Below are 26,828 nucleotides of genomic sequence, written 5' to 3'. Positions count from 1 at the left end.
ATCTGCACCCACAAAAGAACCTGGCTGAGCCACAGTTACAAGGGAGCTAGCATGCACATGTACACATGCATATATATCAGCATTCATACATAAAGAGCAACTGCGTTCTTTGGGTTCAAGCCTTGCTCTGTTACCACCACAGTCTTTTGGAGGACTAAATGCCCATAGGTCAAGGGTGGCAAACCTTGGTAACTTTAAAACTTGAGGACTTCATCTCCCAGAATTTCCCAACCAGTCCACAAATCTTAAAATTGCCAAGTTGACACCCTCCCATAGATGTTGAGGAGGGGATCAAGCTCAAAAAATAAAGATGGAGGGTTTAACTTCTCCCAAGAAATCCATAGCTCTCCAATATGGTGATGAGATGGGCAGCATATATATTTAATAAATAAAACAGTAATAAATTGTAAAAGAAGTGATTTCTGTAGTACTTAGATGCAGGGCTGTTTTTTAAAGGGACTCTACTGCTTTATTGGGCATTGTCAGGCTGATGTCCCGATTTGCTTTTACAGGATAGAGAATGAAGGGACTTTGGAGATAGAATAGAATAGAGCTGGAAGGGACTTTGGAGGTCTTCTAGTCCAACCCTCTGCTTGAGCAGGACACTCTATAGTCTATACTATTCCAGACAATTGGCTATCTAATCTCTTCTTAAAAGCCTCCAGTGATGGAGCATCTACAACTTCTGAAGGCAAGCTGTTTCATTGGTTGATTGTTCTCATTGTCAGGAAATTTCTCCTTATTTCTAGGTTGCTTCTCTCCTTGATTAGTTTCCATCCACTGCTTCTTGTCCTGCCTTCAGGTGCTTTGGAGAATAGATTGTCCAATATTTAAGAAATTGTCATAGAGATGAGAGGGTCAATCTCTTAAATATTGGAAGACAGCAATGTGGAAGGGGCTGGCCTTGTTCAGAGATTATTTTGATTTTCCAATCTAGCTCATTACTTTTCCGTTTGATCTGAGCCTACTAAAGGTTTTCAAAATCAGCCACAAGTCAACTCCAGGTGCCCAAACTCTTCATGGCTGGAGTTGAAAAGAGAGTGATACAAACCAAAGCTCACCATGTCACCGCTAGTCCTTCTCTTCATTAGACTAGAACCTTGGCTCTTTTATGACTCGTGGACTTCAACTCCCAGAATTCCTGAGCCAGCATAGCTCAGCTTGGAAACCACTCCCTTTCCCCTCAGCATGGCTGGCTCAGGAATTCTTGGAGTTGAAGTCCATGAGTCATAAAAGAGCCAAGGTTGCCTACCTCTGGCCTAGGCCTAGGCCGCTTTATGACTCGTGGATTTCAACTCCCAGAATTCCTGAGCCAGCTTGGGGGAACTATGATCTCCTCATGACTGGTGGACTTCAACTCCCAGAATTCCTCAGCCAGCCTGGCTCAGCTCGGAAACCTCTCCCTTTCCCCTCAGCATGGCTGGCTCAGGAATTCTTGGAGTTGAAGTCCATGAGTCATAAAAGAGCCAAGGTTGCCTACCTCTGGCCTAGGCCTAGGCCGCTTTATGACTCGTGGATTTCAACTCCCAGAATTCCTGAGCCAGCTTGGGGGAACTATAATCTCCTCATGACTGGTGGACTTCAACTCCCAGAATTCCTCAGCCAGCCTGGCTCAGCTCGGAAACCTCTCCCTTTCCCCTCAGCATGGCTGGCTCAGGAATTCTTGGAGTTGAAATCCACGAATCATAAAAGAGCCAAGGTTGCCCACCCCTGGTCTAGGCCTAGGCCGCTTTATTACTTGTGGACTTCAACTCCCAGAATTCCTGAGCCAGCCTGGCTCAGGTTGGAAACCTCTCCCTTTCCCCTCAGCATGGCTGGCTCAGGAATTCTTGGAGTTGAAGTCCACGAGTCACAAAAGAGCCAAGATTGCCTACCCCTGGACTAGACATACCCAGTTCACTAGCAAACTAGAGGGACCGTAGAGCTCAGCTCTTCAGGCACAACAGAGTGAGGACTGGAGGGCTACAGACTGAGGGAATTGTGCCCAGTTTTAATCTTGAGCTGTGGTGTGCAAAAATACTCCTGTCCGAAGGTGGAGAATGAGCAGGCTTGGTATAAAAGCATTCCTCTCCTCCGCCCCACCTCTTGTTATCAGTGAGTATCAGAAGGAGGAGGAAGGCTGGTGTGATCCCTTGCCAGGTATGATTGCTTGGCAAGAGATGAGGGCAGGTGTGCCACAAAAGGATGGCAAAGGATGACAGGCCCGCGTGGCCCAGATCTCAGAGCAGCCTGCCCTGGGAACTCTTGAATCCTCTAGTAGAGCACCAAGGAATGTGGAGAGCTGAGCAGGTCCTGCTGAGGGTTTACGTAGTGTGTGTACAGAGTGCGAATGGAGAGCTTTCTGTGCAATGGGGATACGGTGAGATTTGAGTTTGCATCCTTCCTTTTTCAACTCCAGCCAAGAAGAGTTTGGGCACCTGGAGCTGACCTGGAGCACAATTTTGAAAACCTATAGTAGGCTCAGACCAAACGGCAAAGTTGTGAGCTAGATTGGAAAATCAAAATAATCTCTGAACAAGGCAAGCCCCTTCCACGTTGCTGTCAGGACAGTTGCATTTTGCTAAGGTGACCAACTTTTTTACAATGAAAAGGAGGACACAAATAAATTGAAGAAAAAAATATCGTAAATAAAAGAAACATTTTATTCATTGCAACAATAATACAGACAACTTGCATGTGCAAAGTTTGCCAGTTGGGTGTTTTGGCACACTCAGCAGCAATTCCTATTGGCTTTCGAAAGCCAATAGAGGGAGTAGCACAGCTCATGCAAAAGTTGAAAAAAAAAAAAAAACTATCAAAAAAGGTGCCGGAACGCCATTCTGAGGGTTCTATGAGGGAAAAAAAAAAGCCCTGCAGATTAGTCTTCAAATATCAAAAAGGAGGACATGAAGGAGGACACTTTTTGAGGGAGGACAGAACTTACAAAAGGAGGACTGTCCTCCCTAAAGGAGGACGGTTGGTCACCTTAATTTTGCGCCATCGATGAACCAGGAATCAAAGCGCCTTTTCACATTTGCAAAGGAAATTTGCACACTCAAAGAGGCAGCTGTTGTTCTCTGTTTCTCAAATCAGGAAATGTAGAAGCTTCCTCCCACAAGGGTCTTGCAATCTTGAAAGCGATAGAAGGAGGGGAGAGGTAGAGGAAGAGGAAAGATAGGGGAAACTGAAAGAGGCAACTATTTCACAACAAACATGTTTTTGTGATGTATTGATTGCATCCACACAACTTTCTCAATTTGTTCATTGAATGCACCCAATTTCTGGGTTTTCACAAAAACTAAACCGTAACTAAGCAAAACAGGGCAGGTTGATCGTGCACACAAGCCATTTGAAACAACTCTTCAAACGCCCCGTGCAAATGGGCTCTAGCAAAATGAAGTTCTGGGCGAAAACTATTTCCTTATCTGATGGGTTCTTGTCCCTGAAGTTCCAGAACTGGACACCTCCTTTCCTTGTGCATGGAAACAAATAAGCAAGCGAAAGTGATGGGAGCCACGAGCATCTCTCCAGTGGAAGATGAAGAGCAGAGGAGATGGGCAAGCAGGGCATTCATCCCCCCCCCCCAACCTTTGCTCTCTGGGCCTGGGGGGCAGGCAGCTGCTCTCCCCCAGCCAGGTTCTTCCTACAAGAAAGGGCTGTGGAGCCCTGGAACATCTGCCAGCGTGCAAGGTCCCTGACACAAAGCCCTCGATTGTGCTCCCATGAATGCCTTGGCTGTCTCTCCGGGCAGGGCAGGGCAAGCATCACTGGGGCTTGGCCAGCATCTCTCTGCAGCCCCCCCCCCCTTCCCTCCACCCTCCAGGTAGTCTAGTTTCACCTCCACATGCCTCTGCCCAGGCTGGGAATCCAGGGGCACTGCTCACCTGGCTCTCCTGGGCACATTCTTGAGTTTCCAGCTGGGAGCTCTGGAAATGCAAAGCCTCGACTCAGTCCAAGAAAAGGGAGATCCATCTGGGATGGAGGAGCAGGCCATGGCTCATACGACCCTCTCTCCAGTAAGTATCCTTCCCTCCCCACTAGGTTTGCCCACAGGCCTGATTCCCTGTCGGCAAATGAGGGTCCCATCTTAATGGTAGTGGGTGCTTTTGTGCACCAAAATGGTTTAGAGCTACTGGATTCCCTGAGCTTCATCCAGGGACTGGCTCTATGTTGCTCCGGGGGAGAGAAAGGATGCTGCTTAAGTGAAGCCCCTCCATAACTCCTGGGTCCAGCACCATTCCATAGGTTGAAAACTCAGCAGCTGCTTGAGTTTCCTTCCCCAAGGTAGAGAACCATCTTGGAGGCACCTGCCACAATGTCCCATAAGCAATTCATCCACTCAGGTCATCCACCACCAGATATCTTGGTCTGGCTGATCCTCCACATCTGGAAGGGATCCATTTGGAGAGGCTGAAGGCAGGGCTTTGTGTTGTAGGTGCCATAAGATGAGGGCTCTGTTCTGAGAGCAAATCCCACATTTATCCATTATTGGAAAAGATCACTCAGGTAATTAAGTTTCTTCTTTGCTGTAAGTATTATAAACTCTTTGTATGCGTGTGTATACATTTATATATATTTGTTTTCTGAGGTTTTCGCGGGCGTTTGTATGTAGGTCTTTGGTTATTCGGGTTTTCTCCCACGTAAAATTACATATCTCTCTCTCTCTCTCTCTCTCTCTCTCTCTCTCTCTCTCTCTCTCTATATATATATATATATATATATATATATATATATATATATATATAGAGAGAGAGAGAGAGAGAGAGAGAGAGAGAGAGAGAGAGAGAGAGATGGGCAAAACAATTTGATAACCAAAATAAGTCAATTGGATGCTTCACTTTCTAGGGATACAGGAAGACTGTACAAGTTATAGACTACTTACACGCTGTAGCCAAAACAGTTGGGACAAATTTCTTTAACTTTTGGAAATATCTATAGCTTTTGGAAACTTACTCATCAAGCAATGGAGCTAAAGATTAGTCTAAATTGTCTTGCATAATTCTGACAACATGAACGGAGGAGTTAAACTCTTCCATTGCTGTGCTTTTCACATAGCTCAAAAGCAAGTGTGCAGATATCTTTAGTGCTTAATCCCTTTGTCCCAGTCCCAAAAGAATGCTGCTACACATGATGGTTATCCATGAAAGCAACCATGGAATCCAAGCGCTTCTGAGAACTGGTTTCCCTTTTCCCCGTTTAGGAAAGACCCCCTCCAGCAGAATCCCACAGCCCCACCAGGGTATTTGGGGCTATCCTCTCCATTACGTTGGCCTGTGGAATTATCTGCATCACGGTGGCAGCTACTGTCAGCTTCACCCAGGCTTCGCCCAAGGTAAGACATGGCTTTATGCCGGAGTGCTGTTAGTCACCATTCTCAATTCAGCAACCTGCTGAAGTCATCTCACTGTGTGTTGCGTTTTTATAGCCTCTTTTGCAGGTAATGCGATTAAACTTCCAGAATCGCCCGGGATCCTCAATGAACCAGTCAGTGGTGGTCAGCAAGGCGAAGAACACCATCACCTACTACATCACGTCTTCTAGCAACCAAACCACCGCCATCTTGTTCGACTGCAAGAATGTGAGCAAGTGGGCTGCCTTTCCCAGTAGAAGGGGAGAAAGTGTGTAAGGCACACGTGGACAGGATGGGTGGGAAGAGTGCACAAACAATGATTTACTCAAAAAGACTTTCCTGTTATGCAATGTTGGGGTGCCCTGGCCAGAACATGTTTGCACAACTGGCACAAAAGGGTGTCAGGCATGAACAACCAGACCCACAAGGATAAGTTTAAATTCGCTACTTTATTGGTTTCTGTCTATAATATAGAAATCTCCCCAGACTGGCAGCTTTTGCCTCGGAAAGACCAGATAAAGCTCAAAGGCTTTGAGGAGGGGAGGAGGAACAGACCGTGCCCTTTTGTATTTACACAGTTAAGCCCAAGCTAATTTCCTGCTTGACTCCTCCTCCCAACAGGGACTATAACTCTCCAATTTCAGAAAAGGCTGATGGTCCTCGACTTACAATCATAATGGAGTCTGCCCATTGTGATCGTAAGTTATGACAATTGTAAAGCGTGTCACCCACGTGACTGACCCAGTCTTGCTACCTTTTTTGTGGCAGTTGTTAAGCAAATACCATATTTATTAAGCAAACTGGTTGCTTTTGCTAAGGGCCTGGAAATAAATGCTAGTTTGAGGCAAAAACATTGTAAAATGTCACAAATGAAGGCAAATCTACACGTCCCAGGATAATGTTGCAGGATAATCTGGGTCGGTCCCTTTTAGTCTTCCGAGCTTTCGGACTCACATGGCAGCCCATCCTCGTGGGACTTCTCACTAGTCAGGGATAGGCAACCTTGGCTCTTTTATGACTCATGGACTTCAACTCCCAGAATTCCTCCGAGCTTTCGGACTCACATGACTCGTGGCAGCCCATCCTCGTGGGACTTCTCACTAGTGCAGGGATAGGCAACCTTGGCTCTTTTATGACTCATGGACTTCAACTCCCAGAATTCCTGAGGCAGCATGGGGGAACTCTGGCCCCTTCATGACTTGTGGACTTCAACTCCCAGAATTCCTGAGCCAGCATGGGGGAACCCTGGCCCCTTCATGACTCGTGGACTTCAACTCCCAGAATTCCTGAGCCAGTATGGCTCAGTTTGTAAACCTCTCCCTTTCCCCTCAGCATGGCTGGCTCAGGAATTCTGGGAGTTGCGAAGTCCACGAATCATAAAAGAGCCAAGGTTGCCTACCCCTGCACTCGCGGAATGTGACTGCAGGTTTCTGAGCACCCAAAATGCAGCCATGTGACAATGGGGAACTGCTTTGTAAGAGTCGTGGTGGCACAGTGGTTGAAGTGCAGTATTGCAGGCTAACTCTGTCCACAGCCTGGAGTTTGATGCTGACCGATTCAAGGTTGACTCAGCCTTCCATCCTTCAGAGGTCGGTAAAATGAGGACCCAGACAGATTCTTGGGGGGAATATGCAAATAATGCTCCTACACTGTAAACTGCCCAGAGAATACCCTAAAACTCTTATGGGACAGTGTATAAGTCTAAACGCTATTGCTATTATAAGTACCTCTAGGGAGGTCCATCGTAATTTTCAACGGTCGCGAAGTGACCGGGCATAAGTCAAGGTCTACCTGTGATTGTGTCCATCTCACAGGGATGTGGGGAGATGGAAGAGGCGCGTCCTGTTAACAGCTGGGTCTTCAGCAATTTTTAGGAATGGACAATGAGATGTGAAGGGCGATGCCCCATTCTGGCAGCACCTGGCTGGGATTCTATGTTGGCAGCCAGATCTAGGCCAGCAGGGGTCAGTCAATTGCCCCTCGATGGCTCTGGCTGCTGCTGCTAGCCCCCTCCCCAGAAGGAAAACAAGGCTTGCTGCTCATTGGACCCCCAACCCCCGCCCTGGGACAGAGTTAAGACTCTTGTCTGACAGGCCCACTTGATCCCCCACACCCCAAAACCTGTGAGAGTCCCCAAAGCCTTTTCCTGCTCCCCACATCTGCAGCATATTTGAAGGGCAGAGATGCAGAGTTCAGTTTCCAGTCAGGCCACCTGGAAGGTCATTTATTTATTGATATAGAAAATTTATATGGCTGCCCAACTCAGTCGCGGTGACTCCCGACAGCTTACACAGAAGTAAGCTGTTCTTATTCTCGATCTGTTTCTTTGCTGAGGCAAGTGAACCACACCAGGCCAGGCTGGGTCTTTGGCACATGGGAAAGGCAGCTCCCAAGCTGGTCTGGTGTAACCCAAGGATGGGTGGGGGGCTTTAATGGACCTCATGCTTTGCCTGGTTCTCTGTGCAGGGCTACGTCTGCTATAAGCTGTCGGGGCACAGCAACTGCTACCTGAAGAGGATGAATGCCCAGGATCAGGAGGTTGCCCAGGCCTCCTTCAACCTATCAAAGCACAAGGTGAGTGCCAACAGCCGAGCCTGGGAAAAAGAATTCAGCCAATTCATGTGTCTGTCCATCCCTCCCATCCCTCCCTCCCATCCATCCCATTAATCCATCCATGCATCCCTCCCTCCCATCCATCCATCCATATCCACCCATCCCATGCCTCCCTCCCATCCCATCCCACCCCTCCTTCCCATTCCATTCCATCCCATCCCTCCTTCCCTCTCTCCCTCCATCCATATCCATCCATCCCATCCCTCCCTCCCATCCCTCCCACCCCTCCCATCCCATCCATCCATCTCTATCCATCCCTCCCATCCATCCATCTATCCATCCATCCATATCCATCCCACCCTTCCCTCCCATCCCATCCCTCCTTCCCATCCATCCAATCCATCCATATCTATCCATCCATCCATCCCACCCACCCCTCCTTCCCTCCCATCCCATCCTATCCATCCATCCATCTCATCCCTCCCTCCCTCCCTCCCTCCCTCCCATCCATCCATCCATCCATCCATATCTATCCATCCCTCCCATCCATCCATCCCATCCATCCCATTAATCCATCCATCCCTCCCATCCATCCATCCATCCCACCCATCCCTCCCTCCCTCCCTCCCATCCAATCCATCCATCCAGCCCACCTCTCCCTCCCATCTATCCATCCATCCCATCCCTCCCTCCCTCCATACATATCCATCCCATCCCTCCTTCCCATCCATCCAATCCATCCATCCATCCAATCTATCCATATCCATCCCTCCATCCATCCTCTCCTCCTCTCAGCATGAGGGCTGCTCTTTGGGGCAAAGCACTGTCTCTTGCCAGGCAGCTCTGAGTGCAGGGGAAGGCCAGTCTCCCAGTGCTGAAGGGCATTAGGCAACCGGTTTCCTTCTCCAAAAATGCATCACTCCATTAATCAGTTACGGCTTGCCTCAGTTGCTGAACCCTCTCTAGGCTGTGTGCAAAAAACCTCCACGATTAAAATAGGTATCATGCAGCCTTAGTAGGCTGGTGGAGAGATTGTTGCTTCTCTCTCAAAGCAAAATGGCCCTTCACGCCCAGGAGCAATATGAATGTCAGGAGTGTGTTCTTGGGACCAGTGCATGAAGCCCAGGTTGCATCAGAACTTATTTACTTTTTCTACTGCTAGAAGCTCAACTAGCTGGTGGTTTCAATTTCCTCTTTCTCTTTTCTGAGTTTGTGTGGCACTTTTAACTCTCTCCAGGGCTTGCTGTCACTTGTTCTAAAGCAAGTTTGTTCAACCTTGGCAACTTTTAAAACTGGAGGACTTCGACTTCCAGAATTCTCCAGCCAGCACAGCTGGCTGGAGAATTCTGGAAGTAAGTCCTCCAGCCTTAAAGTTGCCACAATTGGACACCTCGGGTCTAAAGGAAATTTTTCAAGAAGTGCTTGAAATCCGCAGAGGTAGTAAAGCTTATAGTAGTAGTAAAGTTGGAAGGGACCTTGGAGGTCATCTAGTCCAACCCTCTGCTCAGGCAGGAAACCCTACACCATTTCGGACAAAGGGCTGTCCACTCTCTTCTTAAAAACTTCCAGTGTTGGAGCATTTACCGCTTCTGGAGGCAGGTTGTTCCACTAGTTAATTGTTCTGTCAGGAAGTTTCTCCTTAGTTCTAGGTTGCTTCTCTCCTTGATTAGTTTCCACCCGTTGCTTCTTGTCCTGCCTTCAGGCGCTTTGGAGAATAGCTTGACTCCCTCTTCTTTGTGGCAGCCCCTGAGATATTGGAACCCTGCTATCATGTCCCCCCTCGTCCTTCTCTTCGTTAAACTAGACCTACCCAATTCCAGCAACCTTCCTTATATCATTGAATCAGCTGCCTCCTGAATTGGGCTGGCCCTAGTTGACCGGCATCTCAGGCCAGCCCTGAGCCCCGAGCCTCAAGCAGCCTTGGCTGAAGCACCCCAAGAAGAAGGCCAAGACTTACAGCATTTATCCCTCATTGTGAAATTGTGCCCTTCTGCATACAACCCCCACTTGCAATTTTACTGGCCATCTGCAAAGGGAGGAGGGGAGAGAGAGAGACCATTTGGTGCAAGGCCTCCAAATGTTGGAAGGGCAGTTTCTTGCCCCTCTCAAAACTGAGGGAAAAGTGGGAGGGGGTCTTGGCTTGCCCATGGGCTTAACCCACTTTGAAAAGCATCTTTATAGCCCAAAATGGTGTCATGTGAAACCCCTTTAATATTGTTGGAAGGCTCCAACTCTGGCCCCGGCCCCCCAGCCATGGCTCATTCCTGAACTGGGATAGGATGATCAGTTATCCCCTAATAGAAAAGGAATAGATCAGTGGTGGCAAACCTATGGCACGGGTGCCAGAGGCGGCACTCAGAGCCCTCCCTATAGGCACGCGCGCCATCGCTCCAGTCCTAGGCCTTCAGCTGGGTTTTATAAAACCTTTTCGCTTTAGGCCTCCGCTGCCATGTGCAAAAAAAAAAAAAAAGGTTCAATCAATCAATCAATTTCAACTTCTCGCGGGGGGGGAAAAAAAGATCTTGCAAAGTTGAAATTGATTGAACTTTTTAGTCCCACCCAGTCTGCTGTTACCACCGCAGCCACGCCCACCCAATGAGCCACACCCACCCAATGGGCCACGCCCACCCAATGGGCCACACCCACCCGGCACCCAACGATGCATAAGTGGGTTTTGGGTTGCAGTTTGGGCACTCGGTCTCTAAAAGGTTTGCCATCACTGGAATAGATAATATTCGGAGGGGGAGGGTGTGGTTTGCAACTCATTGCTGGCTTTGGCCAATTCCCGTAAGGTGAGCAAACAAAGCTGCATTGTCCGAAGTGCTGCCGCTGCCGCCGAAGTTGGAGCGAGGGCACTTAAGGTGTGGAGGGCAGAGGTCTGGTTTCGGGAAGACAGTGGGCCCTCTTTGCGGCAAATGTCAGAAAGAAGCCGGCTGGGCTCAGGTTTCTGCTCTGCCCGTTCAGGAGTGGGCGCGCCTCACCCAGGCAGCTAAGATGCCTCCAGAAGCAGAGAGGGAGGGAGGGGGGAATGCAGTGCACCTGCTGGCATATCCCACCCCCTGGATTTCCAGCTCTGGGAAGCCTCAGGGCCTCTCCCGAAATGGCAACCCCAGCCAAGGAATTTCCAAACTGAAAAAGCAGAGTAGCGGAGTGGGAAGGGACCTTGGGGGGTCTTCTAGTCCAGGGGTCCCCAATCTATGGGCTGTGTCCCACTACTGGGCCAAGGCCTACTGGCCACCAGGCCGCAAGACAGGCTGTCTAGTGCGTGCACGTCTGTGTGTGCGCACTGACCCCCACTCGCGCTAGCGTCCGCGGACCCATTTGCACACGCGCATGGGGCTAACAGTGGCGGCTAGCGCCTGTGCAAATGGAGCCGCTAGCGTGCACGGGTTGATAGCGGCAGCGCATGGTTGATAGCGGCAGCGGCTAGTGCCTGTGCACGTGTGCAAATGGGGCTGCTAGCGCAGTGCAGGTTGCACATCCTGTTTGCACATGCACGTGGGTGCTAACTGCAGCAGCGGCTAGCACCTGCGCAAACTACGCTCCTAGCCCTGTGCAGGTGCATGTGGCCCCATTCGCTTGGGGCTCCATTTGTGCGCATGTGCGCACACCAATTTCCCTTTCCCTGTGGGCCGCCAGCATGAAAAGGTTGGTGACCTCTGTTCTAGTCCAACCCCCTGCTCAAGCAGGAGACCTTATACCAGGGGTCCTCAACCTTGGCAACTTTAAGACTTGTGGACTTCAACTCCCAGAATTCTCCAGCCAGCAGGGCTGGCTGGAGAATTCTGGGAGTTGAAGTCCACAAGTCTTAAAAGTCGCCAAGTTTGGAAACGCCTGGGTTAGAAGAATAGAAATCTCTGCGGCCTAGACAGCACTCCCAGGACTGCACTGGCCTTTGAACGCTTCTTTTGGGGGGAAATGAGGCAGGCAGGCCAAGAGGGCTCAGTTCGCCAGGGCCTCTTCCGGGAAGCGCTTCCCGTAGAGCAGCGGCCTGGAGCGCGGATCCTGAAGGACGCAGAGGCTGAGCGGGCAGTCTGGGCCTGGAACCACCCTGAGGTACTCTCCCCATCCTTCCTTTCTCTGCCAGGAGGATCCACCACTGCTTCCCAGCCACGGTTCCCAATACTACCGTGAATTCCTGGGGGTCGTGCCAGGGAGCATGGTCCAGCCAGCGGAGGCCGGCGAGGCTGCCCGAGCCCTGTGCGAGGTGCCCATCCGCTGGGTGAAGAAGAAAGACGGTAAGTTGGTGGGCGCAGCCATGGCAAAGCCCCCAGGGAATCTCTGCTCCCTCTGAGTTGCAACTGAAGCTGAATGGTGCCCATTAGGTGTGCCAATGCTGGCGTTTGTTGGGAGCTGCTGGCAGCAACATCTGGGCATCCAGAGGCTGCCTTCCTGAATGAAGGCACCCTGGAAAGAGCAGGGAGGGTGGGCGCCATCTCCTGGCCTCCGTCCCTGGCACAGGCCACGTGGTTGGAGCAAGGACACACAAGTTGGAACACAGCCAAGTTTATTTAATTCAGTGGTTCTCAACCTGTGGGTCGGGACCCCATTTGGGGTCGAACGACCATTTCACGGGGGTCGCCAAACAAGGCTGACCGCCATTTTTTTCCCCTTTTCTTTGGCCACTCCTCTGGCACCCAGTGATGTATAAGTGGTTGGGGGTCACCACCACATGGGAAACTGTATTATGGGGTCGCGGCATTCGAAAGGTTGAGAACCACTGATTTAATTCACCTGAGGTAAACCAGGCAGAAGAGAGCACATCTGGCCTAGTGGTTTAAGGCACCAGGCTAGAAATTGGGAGTTCCTGCCTAAGGCAGAAAGCCAGCTGGCTAATCTTGGGCCAGTCCCTCACTCTCAGCCCTGGGAAGGAAGAAATGGCAAGCTACCTCTGAAAAATCTTGCCAAGAAAACTGCAGGGACTTGATCAGGCAGTGGCCAGGAGCCAACAATGACTCAAAAGGACACACACACACACACACACACACACACACAACCAAAGCACAAACCACCTTATACTTTGAGAACGTTGTAGGTGTCAGTGAGCGGAGGAAATGGGTTGAATCTAATCCAGAACCTCTTTGCACTCTGAATCCTCCTGAAACTCCCAGGAGTCAGCATTGCTTGACCGAATGGGATCCCTCCTCCTGGGAAGGTTGGCCACGGTGGCTTCACGTATGGGAGCATTAGCGGCCTAAACCAGTAAAAACTGGTATCTAGAGCCAAGTCCCCAATCCTGGGCCACAACCTGGTACTGGGCCGCGGCCCATTCAGAACCAGGCCACGCAAGGGGCAGGTGAGCGCGTGCATGCAGCTCCATTTGCGTGACCAGCGGGCATTTGCGCAGCCATTTTCATCCCCCACCCGCTAATCTAGAGCAGCGGTTCTCAACCTGTGGGTCGGGACCCCGTTTGGGGTCGAACGACCATTTCACGGGGGTCACCAAACAACGCAGTCCGCCATTGTTTTCCCCTTTTCCTTAGCTGTGCTACTCCCTTCTATTCTATTGGCTTTTGAAAGCCAATAGAATAGTCTCTCTTGAATAGAGTCTAATTCCAAAGCCAATAGGAATTGTCCAGGCTGTCTCTGCCCTGCTGAGCCCGCCAAAAGCCCCAGTCTGCAAATGGTGCTGCACCAGTTGAGTAGTCCTCAACTTGCGACCGGTTGAGTAGTCCTCGACTTACGACCGGTTGGGGGTCACGGCATTAAAAAGGTTGAGAACCACTGATCTAGAGGGTCTTACAATTAAAACAAAGTCTGGGGGGCTTCCTCCAGATGAGCAACCCCCAATGCAGCCTGTCCCTGCTTTGGATAAGCTTTCTAGCTTATCCAAAGGACGCTGTTACACCCCCCCCCCCAAAAAAAGACCCCCACCTCTCCACACACTCTTGTGCTCCTCACAGATCCTCCAAAGCAGAGGCTCATCTACCTGTGCATTGATATCTGCTTCCCAAACAACATCTGTGTCTCCATCTGTTTCTACTATCTTCCTGAGTGAAGCTCCAAAGAGACCGACTTCCGTGCTTCGGCTCGGCTGTGTTTGAATCGAATCAGAACTTGAGGTCCTCCACGTCCCTGTGCTCAGCCCAAATCCTCCAGCCTCCCAAGAGAGCCCACCTTCTAATTCAGAACTCCAGACCAGCCAGAAGAAAAACAACTCCACTTACATGCTCATCTTGTGCTCACCACTATATATATATACATACATTTATGAAGTTTGTCGCTTTCAACTGTAACATGTAAATAATTACTTCTGATAGAAGTAGCTTTATGGTGAAGGTAAGATCCATACAAGCATTATGTGAAAAAAAAAAACACAACTCTTTTTTTAAAAAAACATCATGTATGGGATGCTCTGATTTGGGATGTGAGCATGTCGGGTCAGAGAGAAAAGTCTGCCCTTGGATGACGAGGCTTCCCTGAAGATTTGGGCCAACCTCTTATTTTAAGCCCGATGACCCAGCTGGGCTGCCTGGCAAAGGGAGGGCCAGAGTGTAGCCTCTCCTGCAGGCAGTGCCCACAATTACTCTGGAGTCAGTGCCAGCTCCCAAATGAAGCCTCCTCTAGCCTGGGGTCTGGGTGAGAGGACGGGGGCGAAAAAGGAGGCCTCGGAAAGTTGACCCAGCTCACCCCAGAGCAGTGTTTCTCAACCTTGACAATTTTAAGGCATGTGGACTTCAACTCCCAGAATTCCACAGCCAGCATTGCTGGCTGTGGAATTCTGGGAGTTGAAGTCCACATGCCTTAAAATTGTCAAGGTTGAGAAACACTGCCCCCGAGCCCACAAGAGTCTTCCTAGAGGCAGCCAAGACAAAGATGCCCATCACTGCCAGGGAAAGGGCAGCTTCCCCGCTTTAGTCTAAAACGGGTAGGCTATGCTGGCTCAGGAATTCTGGGAGTTGAAGTCCACGAGTCACAAAAGAGCCAAGGTTGCCTACCCCTGGTCTATATCCATGCTGGTTTTAAGGAGGCGCTTCCAATGGGGAGCACAAGAGAGGCCAGACAACAGCACCGGCCAGTTAAAGCCAAAGGGCTGAGACCCTTCGTGCAGCCTCGGTCGAGGTAGACTGGGCTCCGCTCCGTTTGCAGAAACAAGCCAGGGGCCAAACGGGAATCCTCTCTTCCGCCCAGGAGGCAGACCGGCTGGCGAAGAGGTGCCGTCCCCCCCCCAGCTTGCTCCTCAGCCCAACACGCTGTCGTTGAAAGCCAGACAGACGACCGCCTTCTGATGCCCACTGTATTCTCTCTTGATCTCCCCCGTCTCCACACACCAGAGCCGGGCCAAGTTGTCTGACGAGGCTGCAGGGGGAACAAGAGAGTTCAGGGGGGCGGCAGCACCAATTCTGGGAAGAGAGGGACAGATGGCCAAAGGCTGGCCGTTGCTCTAGAACAGGGCTGTCCAAACTTTTAAGACTTGTGGACTTCCAACTCCCAGGATCTCCCAGCCAGCCAATCTGGGCGGGGAATTCTGGGAGTTGAAGTACACAACTCTGAAAGCTTTGCTGGCTGGAGAATTCTAGGAGTTGCGAAGTTTGGAGACCTCTGTTCTAGAAGGGTCCAATCCTTGCCAAGTCCTCCTGCGGCATATTGCAAGATCCCCCCCCCCCCCAGAAAACAGCTAGGCCGTGTTTTTAAGAGCTTGAGCAGGGGTAGTCAATCTTGGCTCTTTTATGACTCGTGGACTTCAACTCCCAGAATTCCTGAGCTAGCCACACTGAGGAGAAATGGAGAGGTTTCTAAGCAGAGTCATGCTGGCTCAGGAACTCTGGGAGTTGAAGTCCACGAGTCATAAAAGAGCCAAGGTTGCGTACCCCTAGTCTAGGCTGCTTCATGACTCGTGGACTTCAACTCCCAGAATTCCTCAGCCAGCATAGCTCAGCTTGGAAACTCTCCCTTTCCCCTCAGCACGGCTGGCTCAGGAATTCTGGGAGTTGAAGTCCACGAGTCATAAAAGAGCCAAGGTGGCCTACCCCTGAGCTTGAGGGAACTCAGTTTGTCCAGCCTTCTGACATCAGTGAACGTCAGGGGGCGCAAGATGGCAGCCCCTCCAGTTTTCAAAGGGGAGTCCCACAAAAGGCAAACTATCCCTCTCATATCCCGGAGTGTTGGGTGCAGAAGAACAGATGCGGGTTCTAAGGAGGCAGATTTCAAGAGTTGGAACACACTTCCTAACAGGAAGGACAGTATGAGAGGGTGGAAACCTGGAGCCAGGGTGGAGGGGCCTCCACTGAATGGGCTCAAGCAGAGACTGAACCAATCTGCCTGCACTGATTTTGTGTGGATTCCTGCACAGAGCAGGGGGTGGACTTTATAGCCTCAAGGGCCCCTCCAGCTCTAGGATCTTAGGCCTTAAAGAACATCCCAAAGCCCCCAAGACCAGTTCATGTCTTGCCTCTACAACAGGAGCAAAATATGGGGCTGGCCCGTGCATTGCTCCTTTTCTCCTTTTCCCAAATACGGGATAATACAGGTAGTCTTACAACCATTTGTTTTATGACCATTTGAAATTGCAACAGCACTGAAAAAGGTGACTGGTGACTATTTTTCACACTTATGACCGTTGCAACATCCACGTGATCACCTGACTGAAATGCAGGCACTCGGCAACTAGCTCATATTATGACGGTTGCCGTGTCCCCGGGGCTCACGTGATCCCCTTTGGTGACCTGACAAGCAAAGTCAATGGGAGAGCCAGGTTCACTTCACGACCGCGTTGCTCACATGACAACTGCAGTGGTCCATTTAACAACTGTGGCAAGGTCGTAAAGTGGGGCAAAACGCCCTTCACAACGGTATCGCTTAGCATCAGAAAGTTTGGGCTAAACTGTGGTCACAAGGGAGAACAGGTGTGTTCAAAATGCTATTATATTTTGGGCAAAAGGGAAAAGGAAGAGATGCATCGGCTCTTCCCTGCCCCAGGATGGCAGGTGGGCCTGTGGGCTCCGCCCTTCTCACCTGTGACAATGTACTGGGAATCCCCCGAAAAGGCACAGTCCCACATCCAGCCGCGGGAGGTCTCCCCGGGGTTGTTGCTCTTGATGCTCAGCTCCGTCATCAGTGAGAAGTTGGAGGTCCTCCATATTTTGCACGTCTGGTCAGCAGAGCAAGTGGCCAAAAGCCTGGAGAAGGGAGAAAAAGCAAACACCGCTGAAGGCAGGAGCCTGACAGGTCCGGCCCATTATTCCAAATCGGAGCAGGTTTGGCCCCTTTTCTGGCCTTATCTGAGGAACTGGGAAGGATTTCCCCACCTCTTTGGAAGGAAGCTGGTCCAAGGTGGGTCCGGGATCTATAACTGGACAGATCAAGAATTGGCAAAGAAGATGAAAGGAGCTACTAGATCAGGCCCCCAAATTCAGGGTAGATCTGCATCTCCTAATATGGCTTGGGAGTCCTCCTCAACTATCTCCTTTGGAAAAACCTGCCTCTCTCCCCATGCCCATGCCTCCCTCTCTCTGCCAGCTTGTCCCACCGCTTGAGGCTGGACTGGGCAGGGCAAGAAAGAGGGACCCCCTGCTCCCCACCCAGTTATGACTGGATCTGAGTTCCAGATCAGCTTTTACAGCAGTGAAGTCTGGAGCGCAGCAGGGGCTGGACAGAGAGTGCCAGGAGATGCCACCCAGTCACGACCATAGCTCAGCCCACCTATTGCATGCCAACACGATTCCTCTTGTCCGAGCTTGGTCTGCCAGGCCAATATTTCTCCTCCCCCTCCCCAGGAGGGAAGATCCCTCCTTTTCCAGGGCCATGAAAACAGAGCAACACCACCAATTACTCACGTGGAATCCGGGCTGAATTTGCACTGGAGTGCATAGCGGTTGTGTGCAGGGATCTTGGTCTTGGGGATGAGCTGGGTTACCTCATCTCCAATGCCTCCCGTGAGATTCCACACGTAACAGTTGCCCTGCGAGAGGAGAGACGGCTGAAAGCATCCGGTCCGCTGGCTCTACGCCATGCTGAAGGCTAACCGTGGAACTCACCAAGTCCAGGACAGGCTATCCTTACCGAGCTGTTGACCGCAGCCATATAGCTGGCATCCGGATCTATATGTACCGCATTGACCGAGACCTCTGGCTCTGGGATGAGCTGCTCGTTGTGGTCCGTTTTCAGATCCCAGATGTGGATAGCGCCGCTCTGATCTCCCACAATGAGCTCAGCCTGGGAGGATACAAAGCAAGGGAGCTGTTGGTCCTGCCACTCCTGCACCCTCTTCCCCCATGCAGCAAAGAGGAGGGGATACCTGGTTGGGATGCAAGCAAACGCAGTTGATGGGCGCGTTCACCTGGAAAATGCGCTGGCACTGAAGATTGCGAGACCTGAGACAAGACACAAAGGACGTGACGGGAGAGTCAACGGACTGCTGAGACCGCTTGCACTCCAGGGAGCCTCCAAAGAGCCTCTGCTTAACAGTGATGGCCATCATGCTGTCAAAGACTACTCTGGCACAGCCGTCCTTGCCTTCCTTAAACGGCTGCATTTCTTAAAAATTCATTACTGAGCTGCCTACTGCACGCTCTCCTTCCGCAACAGGTTGGCTCAAGAGGGACCTTATCAGGTGCAGATGCCAGATGGCAAATGCTTTTGTCAGAATAAGTATATATATCTTTAAGGGGACACCAGACTCTCTAGTTCAGGCGTGTCCGACCTTGGCACTTTTAAGACTTGTGGACTTCAACTCCCAGAATTTACCCCTGCCTTAGCGCTTGTGCTTCAGTAGGATATCTGCCCCCTCCAGGAAAACCTTGAAGCATTCAGGCCCTCAAATTTCCAAGACGTATTTTTGAATCCTACAATGGGCAGGGTTTACTCATTAGCTTCCTTCTCTCTTCACCCCTTCATTTTTCGGCAAAACTGAAAAACAGCAACCTCAGGAAGGCACTTTTGAAAAAAAGGAAAGAAATTCACCAAAACTGCTACTGAGGTGCCTCCAATACAGATTCTGCTCACAGGCGAGGGAAAAAAAACTACAACTCAAACTCAACCCGACAGAGGAATATCTCCGTCGTTTTGGTATTGTTTATTATCATGCTAAGAAACTTCTCACTCAGAGCAGCTTCTCACCCCACTGGTTTCAAAGCTGCCCAGCCTTCGTTTGGACTCTCTGACCTACGATGGGATGCACAGGCCCACCAGGAGGGAGCATCCCACTCAGGCTGAACCTGTATCTATGCTGGCAGTGCCTCATGGGGCTTATGGGTTTCAACTGTCCTCTTTAAATTGTAAGAAGGACCCAACTTTTAACAAGGTAGCAAAATCTTACAAGATCTCTCTCAATGCACCTATGTAAGATCTCATGAAATTCGGGCACTTCCTTTTCTAAATCATCCTCTGATCAGTTTTACTCCTTTCCCCACTGTCTGGAGAAGGGGTGTCAAACTCAATTTCATTGAGGGCCGCATCAGCATTGTGGTTGCCCTGGGGGGGGGGAGGTGGGTGTGACCAGGGTAGGTGTGGCCTACTGGGTGGGCGTGGTCAGATCTACATCATTCACGTCAAGGCTGCCTGTGGGGGCCTGGGCAGGAGTGGGACAGATCTGAGAGTCTCTGGCAGAAGGGGGTGGGACCGGGGCAAGCGCCAATGCATGGTCCACTGGAGGAGCCTGCTGAAACCCCTTCCCCAGAGCCCATCAAGCCGGATATGTGAACTAGGCGAGGGCCATTTGCTGGCCACTTCCAGGCAATGGTGCATTTCTTCATTCCTCACAAAGGGTGACACCTCCCCAGCATGCACCCAGGGGGCTGGGCCTATGCAGCAGGGGCTGGTTCCTCGCTGTTTCCATACGGCCTTGTGGAGCTAAGATTGAATGCGTTTCAGCATAGATGGCCACCACAAAATTGTACATTGGCTCCCAGCCGGCCTGGGCCAGGGTCAAGGCAGCAGGGGCCATTCCCTCACTGTTTCCAGGATGGCTTCGCGGGCCGCATCCGGCCCCCAGGCCTTGTGTTTGACATGTCTGGTCTGGAGCGTGCAAAGGTGCCCATCGTGTGGGCAAAACGTGCACCTGACTCCTCCTCAGCTGCCCCCTTTCCATGCCTGCCTGTTTAGGGTCGGTCTTGGAAAGATACGAGATCAACAACCAAAGTCCCACCGGAGGTCCCAGATGCGCGCCATGCAGTCTTCGCCCCCCGTGTACATCCACCGGCCGTCTTCATGGAAGCCAACCGAAGTGATGTTCTTGCTCACCCCATCGTAGTTGATCACCGGGTTGGGGTTATTGGAGTTCAAGTCATACATGCGGATGTGCTGGTAACCTGGATCACAAACACCGACTAGTTCATGAGGAGTCAAAGCAAGAAAACAGTTTCACACAGAGAGAAACAGCACTCAGTCAGCGTTAGGCTCCCTCTGAATTCTCAAAAGGATTGAAACAGCTGCTCTCACCGACCAATGATCTGAGACTGAAGGTCACTTGTCACTAGACTTCATCCTAACCTGGGTAATCAACCTTTCACTACAATTCACCTAACTGCCTGGGAGCTGCACCCTTGTTTCTTTTTTAAAAAATGAATGAAGTTACAAGGATTATAATAATGACAGTATTAAACCATTACAGGCGGTCCTCAGCCCACTACCATAACAGAGCCTCCCCTCATGGCTGCAAGTGGTGGCAATCTTTAAGTATTCGGAGACTACAGTTGGTCCAGAATGCAACCGCGCGAGTGATAGCGGGTGCTCCTCGGTACACCCACGTTACACCTATCCTCCGTGAGCTGCACTGGTTGCCTATTGGTCTTCGGGTCCAATTCAAGGTGTTGATTATTACTTTTAAAGCCAAATATGGCTCAGGGCCAGGCTACTTGCGAGACCGCCTACTACCTCATAGTTCCCTTCGTCCAGTTAGATCCCACAGGCTGGGCCTCCTTCAGGTCCCGTCGGCCAAGCAGTGCCATTTGGCGGGGCCGCGGAGGAGGGCTTTCTCTGTGATGGCGCCCACGTCTTGGAACCAGCTCCCCCTGGTTGTTCGGGAATTTAATCAGGATTATTGGTCTGCAGAGCCCTTGAGACACTGTTTTTGGCAGGGCCCAGAGCCGTCTTTCTTTGCAGCGATGCCCAGAGCAGGGGTCCCCCACCCCGAGGCTGCAGCCTATGCACAGCACAGAACAAGTCTCCCCCCAACCGGTCTGCAAAGCCGGAAAGGTCAGGACCCCCGGCCCAGAGCACAAGAGCAGCCTAAACCCCAGTGGCTCCCCCCGGCCCCGGCCCAGAGAAGCCAAGCCGGCCGGCCCTCCGCCCCCACCCCCCGGCCTCCCGTCCTCGCCTACCTGCCGCGGCCACCATGGTGCGGTCCGGCGTGATCTCCAGGGCGTTGACCTGCTGCGGGCGAGTGGGGGTTAAGGAAGCCGGCGGGGTTATTTTATGGAGACGATGGATAGAATATGCTCAGAAGAAATATGGAACTACAAGTTTCATTTATTTTATGAGTAATGGATTTGTTTATAAAATTATGATGTTAAAGTCTGAAGAGAGTTAAGGGTTAGTATGATTTTGGTTATTTTATAATTAGTAAACTTAAATAGATTATGTTTAATATGTTTGTATAACCTTGTACTTGGCTCTGGGAAGTGGGGGGGGCAGGGGGGGAGGATGGGTTGAAGAAGGTTAAATAGCTCAGATAAGTAGAAACAGTTTTATTGTATATAATACTGATGTTTTAATTTGGAGAGAGAAATTGCTCGGGCATTTCTCCTGGACTGCATCTGGAGTGAGAAGATATGAGGAAGGGGAGAAGTAAGTAGGAAGGTTGAGGAAAAGGAGGAGAGGGGGAGAGTGAGGAAGAAGAGGGAGAAAGAGGGAAGTGAGGGAAGAGGTTAGAGCAGTGGTTCTCAACCTGTGGGTCAGGACCTCATTTGGGGTCGAACGACCATTTCACGGGGGTCGCCAAACAACGCAGTCCGCCATTTTTTCCCCCCTTTTCCGTAGCTGTGCTACTCCCTTTTATTCTATTGGCTTTTGAAAGCCAATAGAATAGACTCTCTTGAATAGAGTCTAATTCTATTGGCTTTCAAAAGCCAATAGGAATTGTCCAGGCTGTCTCTGCCCTGCTGAGCCCGCCAAAAGTCCCCTTCTGCAAACGGTGCTGCACCAGTTGAGTAGTCCTCGACTTACGACCGGTTGAGTAGTCCTCAACTTACGACCAGTTGGGTGTCGCGGCATTAAAAAGGTTGAGAACCACTGGAATAGAGTCTCATTCTATTGGCTTTCAAAAGCCAATAGGAATTGTCCAGGCTGTCTCTGCCCTGCTGAGTCCACTGAAAGTCCCATTCTGCAAATGATGCTGCATCACTTGAGTAGTCCTCGACTTACGACCGGTTGAGTAGTCCTCGACTTACGACCGGTTGGGGGTCGCGGCATTAAAAAGGTTGAGAACCACTGGGTTAGAGGGTGGATGCGGTTTGGGGGGGGGGAAATGGGTGAGCAATACCGAAAGTTGTGTGTATAAACTTATTTTACTCTGTATCTGAAGTATTTTTTATGCATGTAATGTAAAATTGAAAATAAAAAAATTTTTTACAAAAAAAAAAAAAAGGAAGCCTGCGGGGACGCGGGCGAGCCCCCCACCCCACCCCTGGACCCCCCCAGCGCTCCAAAGGATACCGAGTCCTGGTGCTGGACCGTCCGCGTGCAGATGCCGCTGTGCGCCTGCCAGAAGCGGACCGTGTGGTCGTAGCCGGCCGTGGCCAGGATGACCGGGTCGCTGCCCACCGTGCCCTGCGCGGGGTTCATGGTGCCGGCCTGGGGGGGGAGGGAGGGAGGGAGGCGGTGGGCGCTGGCAGCCCCCCCCCCGGAGGCGCCCTCGGCCAGGCTCCTGCAGCCGGCCCACCTGGCAGGGAGGTTGTGGGGGGGAGAGCGGCGGGGGGGAGGAAAGCCGCTCGCAGCACGAGGACGCCCCCACCCTGCACCCCCCCCCGCAGGCAGAGCACCTCCAATCCCCCGGCCCCGCCCCTCCCTTAGGTTAGCTTAGCTTACCTAGAGCGCCCGGGTACCAACCTTGCGCATGCGCGAGCCGAGGTCGCCCAGCCGCCAGGATCGAACCCTGCGTTGCGGCGTCTCTACGCATGCGCGCCTTTCCGTGCCAACGCCGAGCCGAGACGGGCGTTTCTGGCCATAGACTCCCGACTTAGCCTCATCCGAAGACGGCGAATTCCGGGTTCCTTTCTCTCTTTTTGGCTTCCGTCCGGGCTTGCTGTGGGGCGAGAGGCACCACAGAGGAGGAGGCTGCAGGCCTGCTTCCCGCTTCAACCAGCGGCCTCCTGGAAGCTCCCTCTGAAGGGCGTGTTTGGATCCCTCGGACTGGTTCAGCGCAGGGTGGAGAACCAGTCGAGGGGCTATGTGAGGCAGCCCTCCAGTGGAGCCACAGCAGGGGACGCTTTTCTGACTCCGGTTCAGCACCTCGTGAGAATCCAGCCAGCATTCCTTGACAGCTCCCGTCCCGGCTTCACGGGACCTCGGCAGTTTTCACTGAAAGCTCTTGGGCAGCTGACAGGGCGGCGCGCGGCCTTCTCTGTACTGTTCGTAACTCTACCGCCTTACATTCCCCGCAGAAGAGCGCCCTCTGGCGAGGCGGCACCAGGTAAGAGTCGAGGCTTTCGCGCGCGATTGGCCGCCTCCCTCGAGTGGGCGGGGCCTCGCAGATGGTCTGGTCCAGGGTTGGTCGGCGATGGGCGGGCTTCTGGGTGAGGAATCCTGGGAGTTGAAGTCCAGGCATCTTCACCTGGGCAAAGTTGAGAAACATTGATGCATCCAACCCTCTGCTGCATCGCTCAGTGCACTAATGAACTCTGAATGGCCGTCCATCCTCTGTGAAAGACCCTTTTGCGAAATTAGGTCTACCACTTCCTCTGGCAAATCTGTCCCTTCTATGAACAGCTTTGACCACCAGGTCTCCAAACATGGCAACTTTAAGTCTTGTGGACTTCAATTCCCAGAATTCCCCAGCCAGCCTTTGGGGAATTCTGGGAGTTAAAGTCCACAAGTCTTAAAGTATCCAAGTTTGGAAAGCCTTGCACTAGGGCACGTTTCCTGATGTCCAACCCAATTTGGCTTCCTTTGGGCGTTTCTTTCACGTCTTTGGGAAACTTCTGAAGGGTTATGACCTGGCTTCCACAGATGCTGGGAAATAGCTCTTCTGGCTTCCCTCAATTGTTCCTCCTCCAGGCCAAACACATCTAAAGCCTCTAATTGTTCTCCTTCCTTCCCCCTTGGACTCCTCTGGACGTCTGTAGCTTGTGACTGCCCTTCCTGAATGGCAGGACTCAGAAATGGGTAGTGGTTTCAGGGCTGCTATCACATTTGCCTTGTGTTGGAATTCAATGTGTATTTTGCCCTTTGATCGTCCCAGCCCTGCAGTCTCGATCCTTGGGATGTTGTGACCAAGATGACCTCTTACCCCCTTAAGTGTAACTCACTCACCCTTGTATTAAATTTGTTTGCTGGGGATGAAACATCTTGATCAGTAAAGATTCTCAGTCCCCTGAAAGTAATCAGAGAATGTTCACATCTTGGAATTCTTGTGGAAAACGAAAGAACTCTTACGAATTCCAGAGGGTTTTAGCAGAGAGATTTATTGCGCAGGTTCAGAAGCCATAGCAACAAGCAATTCTGAACCCCGAGGGCCGGTTCAGACTTCAGTTTTATACTTTCCTTTTCCTCAGGAACAAAGGAATACACATTGAAATACACATTGTAATACATTAGCTTCGTTTCTCACGGGTATACAATGGAGAGTTTGCTACATACATTGTATCCAAGGGCAATGCACATTAGGTTAGTCACATACTACTAACACAGCACTATTCCAGTAATTATGCAGACACATCATTATTCTAGTGATTGTTAACTTTTCCACATTATAATCAACTCAGGCAGCAGTTTGTCAGTAACATTCAGGGTATCAAAGGGGTGGAAAAGACCTTGGAGATCATCTAGAACAGCCCCTTCTTGTAATGTACTGCCACAATTGACCATCCAGCCTCCATTTGAGCACCTCCTGAGAAGTTACTCTATGTTCTAAGTCTGACTAGTGCAGAATAGCAAGGAACAACACTTATACTCAAGGATCACGTGTTGTTTATTTGCAGCTGAATCACTCTTTTGGTTTCTGTGCACCTTGGGATTTAGCACGACATCCAGATCCTTTCTACAAGCAGTCTATCAAGTGCAGTCACCTCGTGCCTTTGATTTATTTTTTTAATTAAATTTATATCCTGCCCATCTCATTGCCATGCAACGTTGGGCAGTTTTTTCCTATACGAATAGAGGGCTGCAGGTTTGTCCTGGTCAAACTCCATTTTGCAGGTACTGTCCATTATTCCAACTTCCTGGATTCTCTGGAATCTTGTTACAGACCTCCAAGGTGTTTGTCCTCCTCCCTATTTCCTAGACTGGAGCCACTCAGTGCTTTCATCCAGCTTCACACAGAGCCAGGGATCTATAAACCAGCTCTGAACAGCAAGGAGGGAGAGCATAAAATGACCCTCTTTGCATGCACAGGTAACCCTGCAGCCTCTACTCTGACCCCAGAAAAAGTCAAGTCATGTACCCTCAAACAAACAAGATCATATGCTTTTAAATATTGTGTGAATGCAATTCCTGTCCAAATCACTTACGGGGTATCTCTGTCTTGTCTGGATTTAGTTTCTTAGATTATCCCTCATCTAGCCAATCTCCAGCTGTTTCCTGAGGATGCTGCAAAGAAATAGATCCAGTGCCCATGCATCCTAAGAGCTCTCATGTAGGACTGGTATAGCTAGGTTTAGCCAGAGAAACCCCGTGTAGTTGAAAAACCTCCGTTGTGTTCTTAGAATGTTTTCCTTTGGGCGTCTCATTCTTGGGCCTCATAGTCTTGCCCTAAAGTATGATAGCCTTATCGGTAGCCTTATCAAGGGACTCAGTATGAGGCCAACAGTTGTTTCTCTGCCATCTAACTTCCCCTTTCTGTCGCAGACAAATTAGCTAGGAAGTTTGCATACTTAATTACCAGCTTTGTCAGTTAGGGACAGAAAGGTGAAGGCGTTGATATTTGAATCACATAGTCATAGGGCTGGAAGGATTTTGGAAGTCTTCTTGTTCCTGTTTAAGGCAGGCAACCTTATTCCATCCTGGAGAAATGGTGGTCCAGACTATTGAAAACCTCCAGCAAGTTGTCCCATTGATTAAATCATTCTTACTATCAAGAAATTCCTCATTTCCAAATTGGATCTTACATCAGGTACAGAAGGAGCTGACTTAGCCAATCTTCACAGGTGTTTTTGGCACAAAAAAACAAAAGAACAAAATAATTTGAAGGGACATATTGTGAGGAAGAGTTTGTTAAAATTTGGAATCTCTTGAGAATGAAGGTAGATCCAGTGATTTTACCAAGGGCATCATCATCATCAAATGCCTTTTTAATTCCAAGATAACAATCGCAAGTTTACAATAGAGTAAAAATAGAGCAAGAATTGTTGTAGTGAAAGTACGAATCAGTCATGCTTAAAATATCTACTTGCTGGAAGAATCAAAGTGACTTCAAGAAAAGATCCTATGAAAAAAATGACACAATTCAAAACACTTATATGGAATCAAGAAAATGTATTTGGATATGTTTATAAGTTATTGGAATATAACAAGGAGACAGAACATATTCAAAATTGTAAATAAAAATTGTATGATAAAATGGATGCAAAACGTCAACAAAGTAATTACAAAGAAACAATGAGAACAGCTATGGAAAAAAATCAATTAAACTCACTCCAAGTTATGATTTGAGGCCAAATTGCCACAAGATGCCTTATGGAAATCCCTTAATAAAAATATATCATTTATTTATTAACTGCATTTTTATCCCACCTTTATTACTTTATAAATAACTCACAGCAGCAAAGATATGTAATGATCCTTATTTTCTCATCATATGCGATCATATTTTTACCATCATACGTGGTGGTCATGTAAAAAAAACCCTTAAAAG

General features: G+C 50.2%; 3 protein-coding genes across 5 annotated transcripts in view; 2 read left to right on the top strand and 1 right to left on the bottom strand.

Annotated features, from left to right (window-relative positions):
- Positions 1–3,844: 3,844 nt before the first annotated feature.
- BRICD5 (BRICHOS domain containing 5) lies at positions 3,845–13,920 on the top strand. The gene is made up of 6 exons (XM_039349728.1): positions 3,845–3,995; positions 5,180–5,311; positions 5,405–5,557; positions 7,796–7,903; positions 11,970–12,120; positions 13,786–13,920. Exons 1-6 carry the CDS (start codon positions 3,912–3,914, stop codon positions 13,878–13,880), a joined length of 723 nt encoding a protein of 240 aa, XP_039205662.1. The 5' UTR covers positions 3,845–3,911; the 3' UTR covers positions 13,881–13,920.
- Positions 13,921–14,058: 138 nt separating this feature from the next.
- Positions 14,059–23,022, bottom strand: MLST8 (MTOR associated protein, LST8 homolog). Of its 3 annotated transcripts, none has more exons than XM_039349725.1 (9): positions 22,868–23,022; positions 22,475–22,612; positions 21,142–21,193; positions 19,968–20,130; positions 18,120–18,195; positions 17,885–18,037; positions 17,659–17,783; positions 16,838–17,001; positions 14,059–15,181 (listed from the first exon to the last, which is right to left on the bottom strand). In XM_039349725.1, the coding sequence occupies exons 1-9, from the start codon at positions 22,874–22,876 to the stop codon at positions 15,063–15,065; spliced, it is 999 nt and encodes a 332-aa protein (XP_039205659.1). In that variant the 5' UTR covers positions 22,877–23,022; the 3' UTR covers positions 14,059–15,062. The 3 variants fall into 3 exon arrangements, with proteins under 3 accessions (XP_039205659.1, XP_039205660.1, XP_039205661.1); XM_039349726.1 differs by having other exon boundaries at positions 21,142–21,190; XM_039349727.1 differs by having other exon boundaries at positions 22,847–22,973.
- Positions 23,023–23,328: 306 nt separating this feature from the next.
- Positions 23,329–26,828, top strand: part of LOC120310853 (hexosaminidase D-like) — a 39,328-nt gene continuing 35,828 nt past the window's right edge. Inside the window, exon 1 of the mRNA XM_039349724.1 lies at positions 23,329–23,450. The gene's annotated coding sequence lies outside the window, so the exon portion shown is untranslated. The remainder of the gene's footprint in view (positions 23,451–26,828) is intronic.

This window comes from Crotalus tigris, unplaced genomic scaffold (assembly GCF_016545835.1).
Source record: "Crotalus tigris isolate CLP2741 ecotype Arizona unplaced genomic scaffold, ASM1654583v1 scf7180000018301.7375997, whole genome shotgun sequence".
Classification (NCBI taxonomy): Eukaryota; Metazoa; Chordata; class Lepidosauria; order Squamata; family Viperidae; genus Crotalus; species Crotalus tigris.
Note: the sequence above shows the minus strand (reverse complement) of the source record. Positions and strands in the feature narration are given on the sequence as shown.

Coding starts and splice junctions, on each gene's coding strand:
- MLST8 (XM_039349725.1), bottom strand. Junction 18,196..19,967: donor GCGCGCATCTGGGACCTCCG/GTGGGACTTTGG, acceptor GTCTTGTCTCAG/GTCTCGCAATCTTCAGTGCC. Junction 17,002..17,658: donor AAATTCAGCCCGGATTCCAC/GTGAGTAATTGG, acceptor TCCCTTCTCCAG/GCTTTTGGCCACTTGCTCTG.
- BRICD5 (XM_039349728.1), top strand. CDS start 3,912: ATGCAAAGCCTCGACTCAGTCCAAGAAAAGGGAGATCCATCTGGGATG. Junction 5,558..7,795: donor TCTTGTTCGACTGCAAGAAT/GTGAGCAAGTGG, acceptor TTCTCTGTGCAG/GGCTACGTCTGCTATAAGCT. Junction 12,121..13,785: donor CTGGGTGAAGAAGAAAGACG/GTAAGTTGGTGG, acceptor TGCTCCTCACAG/ATCCTCCAAAGCAGAGGCTC.